Raw genomic sequence first — 12,935 nt, forward strand, 5'->3', positions numbered from 1 at the left:
TAAATTATTATATCTCCATTTCCCATTTTGATTCTGAAATAGTTGAATATTTTTAAGTCGTGTTTCCATTTTTGTTTGGCTTCATTTGTATCCATTCATTGTGAACGTTTGATTTGCATATGCAACGATGGATCCCTATAATGATTTGCCATGCTCCAACTTGAGGAAATCTGATGGAATGGAGAGGCTCTGTCTCTACAACATGCAATTTAGGTCCAATTCAGGATCAATCAGGGTCAATCCGGTACAACACTACCCAAATAGGGTCAATCAGGGCTGGGTTGGGCTAGGGTAAACTTTGGTAGGGTTGGACTTGGATCAAGGGTTTGTTAGGCCCAGGGATGTAAATGGATAACCGAAATCCGAATCCGAATTCGCATCCGTATTCGTTTAGGGGCATCCGTATTCGTTTAGAGATATCCGGAAAATAATCCGAATACTCCGATTAAAATCCGTCCGAAAAAAAATCCGAATACTTAATAATAAAAAATTAAATAAATAATGATTTTTAGGGTTTTTGAAGATTAAACAAGTTCTAGAATATGATGAAAAAAGAATCCATGATCTAAGAGATATGGATTGAGAGAGAATTGTATCCGCTAGGGGAGGAAGGTCCGGGTTACACAAGGCAGATATATAAACGGATGGTCGAAAATCCGAATCCGATCCGCATCCGAATCCGCTTAGAGGTATCCGTATTCGGCCAGGGAATATCCGACTCCGATCACATCCGATCCGTATCCGATCCGAATCCGATCCGTTTACATCCCTAGTTAGGCCCTAGCAAGGCTGGGCTGGGCTTGGGCCGACTTTAAGACCCCTAAGGTTGGGCTAAGGTTTTAGCGTGCCCGGCTGTTGACACCTCTATTGGACCCCATGGGTCTCCCCTCGGCCTTCAATGTTTTTCTCCCTACTCCTAACTTCAATTTTTTTTTCCTGTCAAAGTCTTTCCTAGTCTGACAAAACTAAAGAATATCTCTAGATTGACATCATATTTTGCCATGTAGAAGAATAATATGACAAACCTTTTTTTTTTTTTTTGAGTGAATTAATATGACCTTGATCATAAGAATACCTAAAAACACAGGTTTAGGAATTAATAAGTAGATACTGATACCAGCTCGATGGTACAAAAACCAGTAAAATAAAATGGTATCCAAATTGGGGGGAAATCATTCGATCCGGCCTCATACAGCTGATCCGTATTGGTATCGATATCGGGTCTGCAATGATCAATATCGGTTTCAATACCGTGAACTAAATCCTTGCCTAGAAAGCAATGAAGATTGGTCACATAACAATTTAGACTTAGATTTAATATATACCTTTCCATGTATTGACATATTCCCTTATATTTTAGTAGTCCATGTTTTTTTGGTTGAACAGTAGTCCATTTCTTTATAAAAGGTTTTCATTCATTTTTAAAACTTTTTCTTACTACTTGACATGTGACCAAGAGACCTTTACATCCATCTGTTCACAAAATTTCTGCTCTCACCTCTCTGGTAGATATTTATGTCAATCTAATGAGTTTGACTTACTAGGCCAGAAAAATTGTTTTTATTTTATTTTTATAATTTTTTAATTAATTTATAAAAAAAGGAAGGTTGCTAGGCTATGTGGTGCCTAAGTCCAGACACAAGAAGGGTGAAATGACCACCCCATTCCTATGAAATGAAAATCTCACCTCTATTGGATGCCCCTACACGCACTCCCATTGATCCCTACGCTGATGTAGGGCCACGCAACGATCCCCCTCCCTCAATTTATATTTTGGTACAAGTCAATGATCCCACTCGATGAGATCAATAATCTACTTAGATCGTCCAGGAAGAGAATTAGCCAACCTTTAGAGCTTTAAAACACTATTTCTTGTGCATCTGCAAACTTAGCGAGATTTTCCGGTCGAGTTCAAGACCTCCCATTTCTTAAAAAATCACATTTCTATTTACCATGATGCAATATATATATATATATATATATATATATACACATATCTCTAAAATGTATCCAATATTCCTCATGCAACCCTAAGATTCTGACAATTTCACACACACCCCTTGAAAATTCTACTTACATCTCCTATTTTTCAACCTAAAGCCATTTAAGTCCACGCCGTCAATTTCAAACGTTATTAGACGTTAATAAAAAAAATTGTTGATTAAACTACTCTTTCTTCTAACCACAACGTAATTTGAAAAGATATTTTTGCCCAACCCCCATCTTCCCCAAATCATCTTCTTCTTTTACAATCAAACCCTAGAATTATCCAATCATCCACAGTAACAATGCTTATTAGAAAGAGCATCATCATCATCAAGTAAAAAAAATGGAACAGGAACTCTAAAATCCCTTCTCCATTCTAAAATTTGATGTTAAATCTAGGGTTTTAAAAGTCATTGAGCTCCACAAACGGTGAGTGGAGGAGGGTCTGAACAGAATTTGAACACCTCAATCGTCGGGGATCGGGGTTCCACCTCTTTTTGGGATATTGTCTCCATAGAAGTGCTCCTTAAACTTGCTGTCCTCATCGAAATAGTCCTTCAAAAAAATCTCTACTGTGCCAGAATGCCAAACATCCACAAAGACGATAAATTGATTTCTTGTCCAGAGGCTGCAACAAGTAAGGTGTGCCCAATTCCTTCGCCACCTTCTCACTTCTTGTCATGATCAAAATCCGGCTTCCCTTGAGTCCAGTTTGAAGGGTTTCTATCCATAGCAACACCCTGTTCACATTCTCAACCCACACATCGTCTAAAACAAGGAAAAAAAAAAATTTCCTATCACAAATTCTTGTAGAAGCCGTGAGAGATCAGAGCCATCAAATGATGTGAAGTTTGCAGATTCTAAAATTAACTTAGAAACCCTTTCCACATCAAAATCAGCAACTTCACAATCACCCACAGGAACCCACATTCTGATATCAAAATGCTCCCTCACCTTCTAGAGCACAGAAGAGATTTAAAAACTCGATTAGACTTCCCACCGTCTTTTACAGCTTTGGGAGATTCACATTACGTTCCACGATGCCGGTGGAGTGACGCCGACAGTGAGGTCTGCTATGGAGCCGTGGGTGAGAGCTGGGAGGGCGATGGTTCAGGATATTAGAGGTCAGACGGAGTTTTGAGGAAGATTTGGAGAAGAAGAAGATGATGATTTGAGGGAGCTGAGGGCATTTTGATCTTTCCTCCAATCTACTTATAAGGGTATTGTGGTAATTATATCCTAACAAGGGTATTATTGTACATTACATTTTTCAAATTCTGTTAACATTTAACCGCCTGAAATTAACGGCGTCGACTTAAATGGTTTTAGGTTAAAAAATAAGAAATATACGTGTAATTTTCAAAGGATGTGTATAAAATTATCAAAACCTTAGAGATGCATGAGAAATATTGGGTACATTTTAAGAAGTATATGTATTTAACCCCAAAAAAAACAACCAGAGAAGTCTAGTTATAGAATTAAATTTACATTTCAAATTTCTCAAATTTAACATGTGGTTAATCCAGATCATCTCCCCTTTATCTAACAATAAACAACTCGCATGTTTCCCATAAACGAAGTATGAAAATGTTAAGTCACAGATGTGACAATGTGACATCACACGACCAATTAACTGTCCAAATAAATATATATATATTTTTTCCCACCCACAATTCCACAACCTCATTTTATGTTTTGTCGATGCCAAGTACCCTCTATAATATGTTTGCATTGGAAATCCTCATAAGTTCTATGATCTTAGCAAAATCCATGAGATACAATGAAAGTTCAGTATTCAAAATCTACCCACGGCAGATGATGAAATAAAGGGGTTATTCCTAAAAAACTTTTATGCAAAATAAATGGGAAGTAGTTTTCTGTCCGAGAGTGTAGCTCACGCCAAAACTCTCATGTATCTTTCCTCCTCAAAACAAGAGAGTATAGGTTTCTTTTCATATGAAGAGGAGAGAAAGACAGAGAGAGATAGACTCATGGGAGTGCTGACATAAATCACACTCCTGGATAAAGTTTTTTTTTCCTAAATTAATCTTACAATCATGTTAATCTTAAGCACTGTCATTATCTTGCATGCTCTTCAAATACACATGAGTGCCATCATCTTGTGGATTTAATTTCAGGAAACGATTTCAATTTGATTTTGACACCCTTAGTCCATACTCCATAACACAAGGATCGCCTACTTTTTTTTTTTCTTTTTTTTCATTAGGGGATGGGAGAGAGAGTTTGAAGGAGAGCACGAGCAAAATACCAAAATATAATATAAATAAAAAATTTTGGTACGAAAATATAATTTAGTCATTAAATATTTGAATTACAAAAGATACTAATGCGGCCCTTCCAAATATACAGATATCATCTCAAAATTTGGGTGCGCATTCTTCACCCACATCCATATCTTATATCTTATAATTTTGTACAATAAAAAAATACAATTAAAGCACATGAATGCCGCGACTCCTGCAAAACCAACTCATTTCCTCAACCCCTTCCAGAGAAGATCTTTTCAATTAAAGAACAAGGTTGGGTTGGGACTTGGGGATTGTCATAACTGCTCTTTTTTCTATTTTTCAATCCTCTCTTGCTTCTTATACAGCATTGAACTGCCTTTCTAGCTGCAACCCACAGGGATGTAGATAGTTTTAACTTCAGGACATCGACTAGCCATGAAATAGGATGAATCAACGGTTCTCAACTCCGAAAACCAAAATAGGTTGGGAGTGTCACGACGGCTCTCCGTGCTCTTTCCCAATCCTCACATCCTGCTTGTTCAGAGCATTCAATTGCCTTTCTAGCTGCAAACCACAGGGTTTTATGTAACTTCATATCAACTACGATGACTCATGTTACTTACAACAATAATATGAATTAAGAAAAATAATAGAGAACATTCTTACAAGACAAGATCAGAAAAAGAAAAGTTGGAACAAACAGACGAGGCAAACATAACACAATATGCTAAATGTTACATCATGTTTGCCGCTTCAAATGGTTACTAGAGTGGGAGCTAGCAGCTCCCTGAAGGACGGTATATTCTTAGTTCTTCAGGAACCAGGGTTTCTGGGAATACCAAAAAAAAGCGTAACAGATGAGACTGGCTGAGTAACAGAAAGAAGCACACCTGAGCATTTATCATCTTCAGTCTCTGCAACTCTTCAACAAGCCTGTCAATACTGACATTGAAGAATAACTTCAGTAAAGATGTGAAAACCTAATAACAGTAAGCAATCTAGTAAATAAGACGAAGGACTAACTTCACACCTTTGCTGCAGATGAATCACTTGAGCTTGTAGTTCTTTTTCCCTAGCAGAAGCAGGAGATATCTGCATGACAGTACATTAATATTAACTGTGGTCAGCTGTTTGTAGGAAAACTAGACCAATTCAGAGGCTACCCTATCAATCCACTGGTTCAGATTGGTCATATCAATCATTCACTTAACTCAGTCAGGCAGGCCAGCCTTCCAGGCCCTATCTGTTTAAAATTGGCAACATGTGTCTTCCTCATGGATTTGCCATTTGGCAAGTCAGTAGGACTGGTCCAGAAAACCTTTTGCAATAAAATTGTGAGCACAAAACAATATGCAGCCCAGAGGTCAAGCAGTCGGTCGTCTTAGTTTCTAACAAATCACATCAAGTCTCCTTAAGCCCATACATATTTCGCTTATAAAATACATAATGACTTGGATCAGCCAGGGCTTATCCATGGTACAGCAGTCGATGACCTTGACATCTTAGTTTCAATGAGTTTATAATTTTGTCTCCTTTAGCCCATAAACCACAATCCTTTAATAGATACATAAATAACTCGGATGAATCAGCCTTGATTTGTGGCTACATGATTTCAACAGGTTCAACCATCTGGCACGGGCCCGGCCAGTCTTGTATCAACCATTAGTGGAAACCAAATTGCTGACTTGTGGCCACAACCTGATCTACCATTTCAGTATAAAAAATTGTACATCATACTACCATATAGGGCAGAGTCAGCAGACAAACTTAACAGGTACTAAAATATGCCATTTCAGTTTTTTCTTAGGTGAACACTTTGTTAAGTAATGAAAGGAGCATAATATTACAATCCTAATGTTGTTGTTGTTGCTCTTACATAACAGCTCAAGCTTTTGGATAAGTGGTTGTAACATGGTATCAGAGCCAGGAGGTCAGGTGTTCAATCACTGGTAAGTGCAGGGTTTGTGCTATGTGTTGTAGTGCCCCTATGCTTTATGCCCCTTGGTGCCATGATGGCGCCAACATGTCATTGTGTCACATGCAGAGCCGTATGTGTGTGTGGGCCTGCACATGCCCCCTGGGGGTGTTGTTGTGTATCAATATACATTGTTGTTTCCCTTACTTAACAGCTCGAGTTTTTGGGATAACGGTTTTGACACCTAAAAAGAAGATAAACTCAAATAATACAAAACTGTGAAAAGCAATATTCTGAAAAAAAAGCGGGCTCATTTATCTAAGCTCATTTAAAAACACATTTTGCAAATAGCAGAAGCATCTATCATGTTGATGAGGTAAGCTAGGTTGAAACAAACAAAAACCAGCAAAACCTACAGAAACCAAAATCGCAGTGAACTAGAAAACTATGAATATGGCATTAAGTCAGAAACTATACGCGACAAGAACTTGAAAACCACAAATCTGATGGGGCTGAACTAAAATATGTTAGAGATCCTAATGGGGTGAGTATGTGGTTAAAATATCAAAACAAGATGATGGTTTGATTAGGAGATACGAACACGTACAGAAAATAGAAACGAAGAAAAACTAGAAAATAAGTAACCACTCTATTGTGTGGGTTACTTGGCTGCCAAGAAATTTAGGAACTTTTAGAAAGAAAATCCTTTGCTACCACGAAAATTATAAATTTACTAAGGGAAAAAGATGGCTACACTGCCCTTGTACAGATTCTTTATACCCTCCTCACACAATAAACAGTGGGACCTACACTGACATCTCTCTCTCTCCTATTCTGGCCATGAACAAATAGTAACTAGGAAAGATTGTAGTAACTCCATATGTGGCAGGCTGGCAGCAACATGGGCCCACATAATCAGCCAAAATAGAAATTCCAAAGGCTGCTGGTCGATGGCTGCATATGTGCTCTTGATGGGCTTAAGTCATGGCCTATCATGGGCTGGTTATAACTTAAGTTATTGGGCCTGAATGGGCTGGCCTTTTTGGTTCTTTCTTATCCTATGCTGGCCTTGTACTTCATCACATGTCGTAGTGTATTCAATTATAAATGGATTCTTAAGCAAGAAAAGCAATGTATACCTGTAGGAGTTCAGTACTGCCGACGTCAGCAGACTCTGCTTGATGGCCTGTGTAGAGCATTACAAGAATACAAAGACATACAACAATCAAGATGAAGACATATGGGAATGGTTTGAAGAAATGCAAAGAAAAGAATTACCAGATGATTGTTCCACATATTTAATCATTTTAATTAGTAGATCCTGTAAACATCAACCAGAAACCACAATAAACAACTGCAGGAACGAAGTGAATAAAGAGATAGAAGAGTTCGCTAATGCACACCTTCTGCTTAGCATTCTGCAGCAACATATATTGCAACGATGGAAGAACTGAAGCGGCTGAAACAGTAGGTGTCGCCGGACTGCTTGAAACCCCAGAGACTGGGTTAACCAAGCAGTTTGTACAAGCACTCTGAATGAAAAACAAAAGTGCATATGGTTACTAAGGAATTGTCTAGAAGGTAATATTCATCATGATGAATCTGCCCCATCTTCTGGGAGATCTAGTGCAACCCAAATATAACTTGTTAAACATTATAGATTAGGGGGTTTTATGTAATGCATGTATTATTGGCTGGGTCTAGTTGTGATGGGTTTAGTTGTAATTGTGTAAAGACTATTTCAGTCCTTTCTTGTAAATTTCTATTTATTAAGCTATAAGTAGGTGGACCTAGGCTCACGGTAGGCCATTCTGAATCCTACCGTGAATACTTTCTCTTCCTTCCATCGTGTTCTCTCCCTTCACTCTTCCTCTTTTAGCTTTGTAGGTACTGGTTTCCTGGTTTTCATATCATTAGATGGTATCAAAGCCTCGGTAATCAACTACCCTAATCTCTGCTTTGAAAGCCTTTAGGGCTTTCTCTTTGTGGTTTGCAGCAACCTATGTTGCCATATCTATTCAATGAAACCCTAGCTGATAATGACATGAAGAAAAACTAGTGTTTCTTCTATAAATGTTGTTGGTCAGCTTTTCTATTGCACGGATCACTGTGGAAGATGAATCCACATCAAAATCATCAACCACGTGAAGCATATTACCTACGACAGTGATCTCTTAGATTTCCTCTTCACATGGTATAGATTTTTTGAAGGCTTTTGCTGTCTGCATACCCTAGCGGAACCCCTTTTTTTAGGGTTTTTGGACAGGTCAATTTTCCCTATAACAGGTAATCTGTCCGTTGGATTTTGATGAGGTTTTAGGGCTGTCAAGGACCATCTACAAGGTCCACCCAAGATTTTCTGTCCATCTGACACCTTGATCTATTGAAATTTCCCCAAATCTGATTTGGATCTTTGGTTCTTATTCAGCCGTCGAATCATTGTGATATTGTGGGGTTTGCATCTATTATTGGGATACTATATCTGACCAGAATTGAGACCCATCAAAAAAGTAGAATTTGACTTCTGTTGGACTGCTATTTCTGGCCAGAGTTGGTTCTTTATTGGTTGTATTGCTCCTGGTCAGACTTCTTGATATATTCATCTACTATTGAGCTGCTGTATTTGCCCTATATCATGGGTTTTTATTGGTGATTTGTTGTTGTTTATCTCTTCATATATACAATGAGTGATTCAAAACCTCTAGTGGACTTTGTAAACGTCCAAATTACATCTTTCAAGTTTTGTGGTGCCTCCAATTATTTACTTTGGGCACAAGCGGTAAAGGTACGTCAATATCGAGCGCAAGATGGACTATCTGATTCATTACCCACCACCGCCAGACTCTAAGGAGTACAAAGAATAGATGAGTAAAAATGACAATCTCCTTGTATGGCTCTGGAATAGCATGGAGCCTTCTGTTGCAGCGAATGTTATGTTCCACACCACTGCTAAAGGTGTCTGGAACGATCTCAAAGAAAGGTTTTCTTTAGATAAAAATATGTCTCGAGTGCACAATGTCTATGAAAAGTTTTTCTCTTTCAAACAGAATGGTAATCAATGGAAGATTATTATAGTGAACTCAAGGGCATGTAGGAGGAGCTTAATGTACATTGGCCTTTTGTCTACTGACCTCGATGTTTTAAAATCTTAGCATGCACAGATTCCTGTGGCTAAATTTTATCGGGATTAGATACTGAATTGCATACAATCAAAAGTAAGATCCTTGCAAGCAAGAAGATACCTTCTATGAATGAAACATTTTGTCGGATTCAATGCATTGTCTCCCTCCTCACCAAATCTGAACCGCCCTCTTCTAAGGATAATTCAGCCTTTGTTTCAAATAGTGGTGTTCATGGTCGCAATGCTGGATTTCCAGGCAGAGGTCAAAGTTCAGGGGGAGGTCAAGATCGTGGTAGTGGTAGAGGCAAAGGACAGCAACTGGACCAAGTGTACGTCAGTGTACTTACTGTGAAAAAATTAATCATACTATTGATACTTGTTGGGCAAAGCATGGTAAACCCGAGTGGGCTCGCTCAGCAGTTGTCCGCTAATACTATTACATCTAAAGGGAGTTCTACAACGTTGTCATCTTTCTACACCAATCTTGCTACTAAATCTGGAGGTAGTCAATTTGTCTCTCCATTACGAGATGATCTAAAGCACTTCAACAACTTGAGAGATCTGCACCTACATCCACTGCTACAATTGCTCACCCAGGTACTGGTGCATTTCTTGTTTCCTCTTTTTCTACATTGTGGGTCATTCACTCTGGTAGTCAGTTTGTCTCTCTATTACAAGATGATCTAAAGCAATTACTTAAAATATTCAACAACTTAAAACTTAAAAGATCTGCACCTACATCCACTGCTACAATTGCTCACTCAGGTACTAGTGCATTTCTTGTTTCATATTTTTTTATATTATGGGTCATTGACCCTAATGCCACCTCCTATATGACTTTCTACACTATGGATCATTGACTCTAATGCCACCTCCCATATGACTGGTAAGTCCCATGTATTCTCTTCTTTTCAAAAGATCAGTCACCCTTCTAGAGTCATACTTGCTGATGGTTCCTCTACTCTGGTACCTGCATCTGGTTGTGTTTCACTTTCTACATTGTGGGTCATTCACTCTAATGCCACCTCCCATATGACTGATAAGTCCCATGTATTCTCAAAAGACCAGTCACCCTTCTAGAGTCATACTTGTTGATGGTTCCTCTACTGGTAAGTCTCATGTATTCTCAAAAGACCAATCACCCTTTTAGAGTCATACTCTCTCTCTCTCTCTCTCTATGCCTCGTTCCCTTCTCATGATGCTTCTCAGAGTTCTTCTTTGTTTTCTTAAGTTCATGCTGATTCCAAGGTACTAAAACTCGGGTCTCGGTACCAACTCGACTCTTGGAAAAACTGAGACGAGTCGAGATCTCGCCGAGTTGGTGCATTTTTTTTTTTTCAACTCGAAGCCTCAACTTTGGGTCAACCCGAGATCCGAGATCTTGCCGAGACATGTCGAGTTTTATCCAATTAGCTAAGGTATTTAAGTGGTAGGTGGGTTAAAATAATGGGTCAAAACCGAGATCCAACAGAGATCCGAGATCTCGGTGAGATCTCGCCGAGATATTGCACTTTTGAGACTCGTAGGCAGTCTTGTCTCGGCTTTTCCAAAAACCGAGAAACTCGGGGAGATCTCGCGAGTTCTCGAACTATGGCTGATTCAGAAAGCATCATTGTACCTTGTTCCCTTCTCGTGATGCTTCTCGGAGTTCTTTGTTTTTAAGCAGTTTTATAATAAAATAAAGACAAGTTTGGGTGTCGATCGAAGTTTTTCACTTTGATAATACTTTCGAGGATGCCCAACGTGAAAAATATGATTTTTGTTCTGATCAAGGAATGATAAATCAAACCAGTTATACTTGTACTCTCCAAGATAATGTTGTTGCTGAGAGGAAAAACCAACATTTGTTGGGAGTTACTCGCTCTTTAATGTTTCATATGCATGTTCCGAAGTTTTACTTGAATGATGTTGTTCTAACTGCTTTTTATTTGATAAATCGTATGCCATCAATTGTTCTTGAAAACCATTCCCCTATCATCTCTGTTTGGATTACCACCACTGGTATTTATATGTACATGTTTTGTTCACATTCTTCATTCTGATCTTCACAAATTGTCTGCACGTGCTACCAAGTGTATGTTCCTTGGTTATGCTCACACTCAAAAAGGTTATCGATGTTATGATCCTATTTTCCTTGTTCTGGTTGGGATAAGGTACGTGTTGCCGATGGATCTATGTCTTCTATCTCTGGTAAAGATTTTGTTTCTTATTCCCCCACAATTTCTCTCTTCTGTTCTTCATGTCCCTAAATTATGTTCTAATTTACTTTCTATTTTTCATTTGACAGTGGAGTTAAACTGCTCCGTTCACTTCTTTTCCACCCATTGTTTATTTTAGAATCTGGTGGCGGGTGCAACGATTGGGTATGATCGGGTCCGTGGTGGGCTTTATTAATTAGAATCTCCACCAGCCTTGACTTGACTTCCCCTGCTTCAGCTCATACTCTTCACTCTGACAGCGCTCTTACTCAACTCCACCAATGGCACCGTCGTCTGGGACATCCCTCTTTTCATATTTTACTTTTAATGTTTCCTGATTTAGTTGAAGTTTGTGGTTTGGAACAATTTCATTGTGATGTGTGCGTGAATTTGCTAAACAAACTAGATCTTCTTATCCCCCTACTGATAATAAAAGTGATTTCCCTTTTTCCATTATTCATTCTAATTTATGGGGTCCTTCTCGAACCGTTGATCGTAATGTTTTCGTTGGTTTATTACTTTTATTAATAATTTCACACATCTCACATGGGTTTTTATCCTTCATAATAAATCTGATCCTTTCTCTTGTTTTCAGTCATTCCATGCCATGATCCGAACACAGTTCAATGCCATTGTTCAGGTCCTTCGCAGTTATAATTGCACGGAATACATTGATGGTAGGTTTCAGCAGTACCTTAACTCTCATTGTATTCTCTCCCAAACTTCTTGCGTTAAGACACCAGAACAGAATGGCATCCCTGAGCGCAAAATCGTCATCTCCTTGATGTAACACGTGCTCTGATGTTCACAACAGTTGTCCCTAAAACCTATTGGGGAGATGCAGTCCTTACTGCTGCCTACCTGTTGGATTGTATGGGACAGAATACTGTTGGGGTATTCTGAACTTTTTCAGTGTTTTATTATATTTTCTATCATGTACAGCCACTCTATATTAGATTCGGCTATATTAGGGGTACTTCTGTCCATGTAATCTTTATTATTCATTATAAATACAAAGGCTTGGGGTTAGTGTTTGATCATCCAAGCATTCTACTCTAATTCTGATCCTGTTAACATGGTATCAGAGCAGGTTTTGAATTAGGGTTCCCCACTCCATTCTCGATCTCCTCTTTCTGTTCTCTCTTTCTCGATCTCACTTTCCTCTCCTTTTTTCTCTTTTGTTCTTTGTTCTTACGTAAGGCAGCACTGATGAGGTGATCCATAGATCTAGTTGCTGCCCTCCATCACCTCATTCCATGCTACAACAATTCTGATCGATAAGGGCTTGCACTCTGCCTGCGAAATTTGAAGACTTCAAGTTTTTTGGATTGATTCAATCTCTATTACAAGGAATCTCTCCACCTTATTAAAGATCAAGACCAGCAGCAGTTTCTTAGCCAAGCCCCTATCTCCAGCCATTCTGAAGACCTCCTCCTAGATCGATTTTTTTTCTCATCTCAGGTTTT

At 38.7% G+C, this 12,935-nt stretch overlaps 1 protein-coding gene across 2 annotated transcripts; it reads right to left on the reverse strand.

Annotated features, from left to right (window-relative positions):
• Nucleotides 1–4,252: 4,252 nt before the first annotated feature.
• Nucleotides 4,253–7,669, reverse strand: LOC122648340. 2 transcript variants are annotated; one of them, XM_043841569.1, is made up of 6 exons: nucleotides 7,554–7,669; nucleotides 7,429–7,471; nucleotides 7,290–7,336; nucleotides 5,266–5,327; nucleotides 5,126–5,177; nucleotides 4,253–4,619 (listed from the first exon to the last, which is right to left on the reverse strand). In XM_043841569.1, the coding sequence occupies exons 1-6, from the start codon at nucleotides 7,578–7,580 to the stop codon at nucleotides 4,593–4,595; spliced, it is 258 nt and encodes an 85-aa protein (XP_043697504.1). In that variant the 5' UTR covers nucleotides 7,581–7,669; the 3' UTR covers nucleotides 4,253–4,592. The 2 variants fall into 2 exon arrangements, with proteins under 2 accessions (XP_043697504.1, XP_043697503.1); XM_043841568.1 differs by having other exon boundaries at nucleotides 4,253–4,799.
• Between the last annotated feature and the right edge of the window lie 5,266 nt (nucleotides 7,670–12,935).

This window comes from Telopea speciosissima, unplaced genomic scaffold (genome assembly GCF_018873765.1).
Source record: "Telopea speciosissima isolate NSW1024214 ecotype Mountain lineage unplaced genomic scaffold, Tspe_v1 Tspe_v1.0827, whole genome shotgun sequence".
Lineage (NCBI taxonomy): Eukaryota > Viridiplantae > Streptophyta > Magnoliopsida > Proteales > Proteaceae > Telopea > Telopea speciosissima.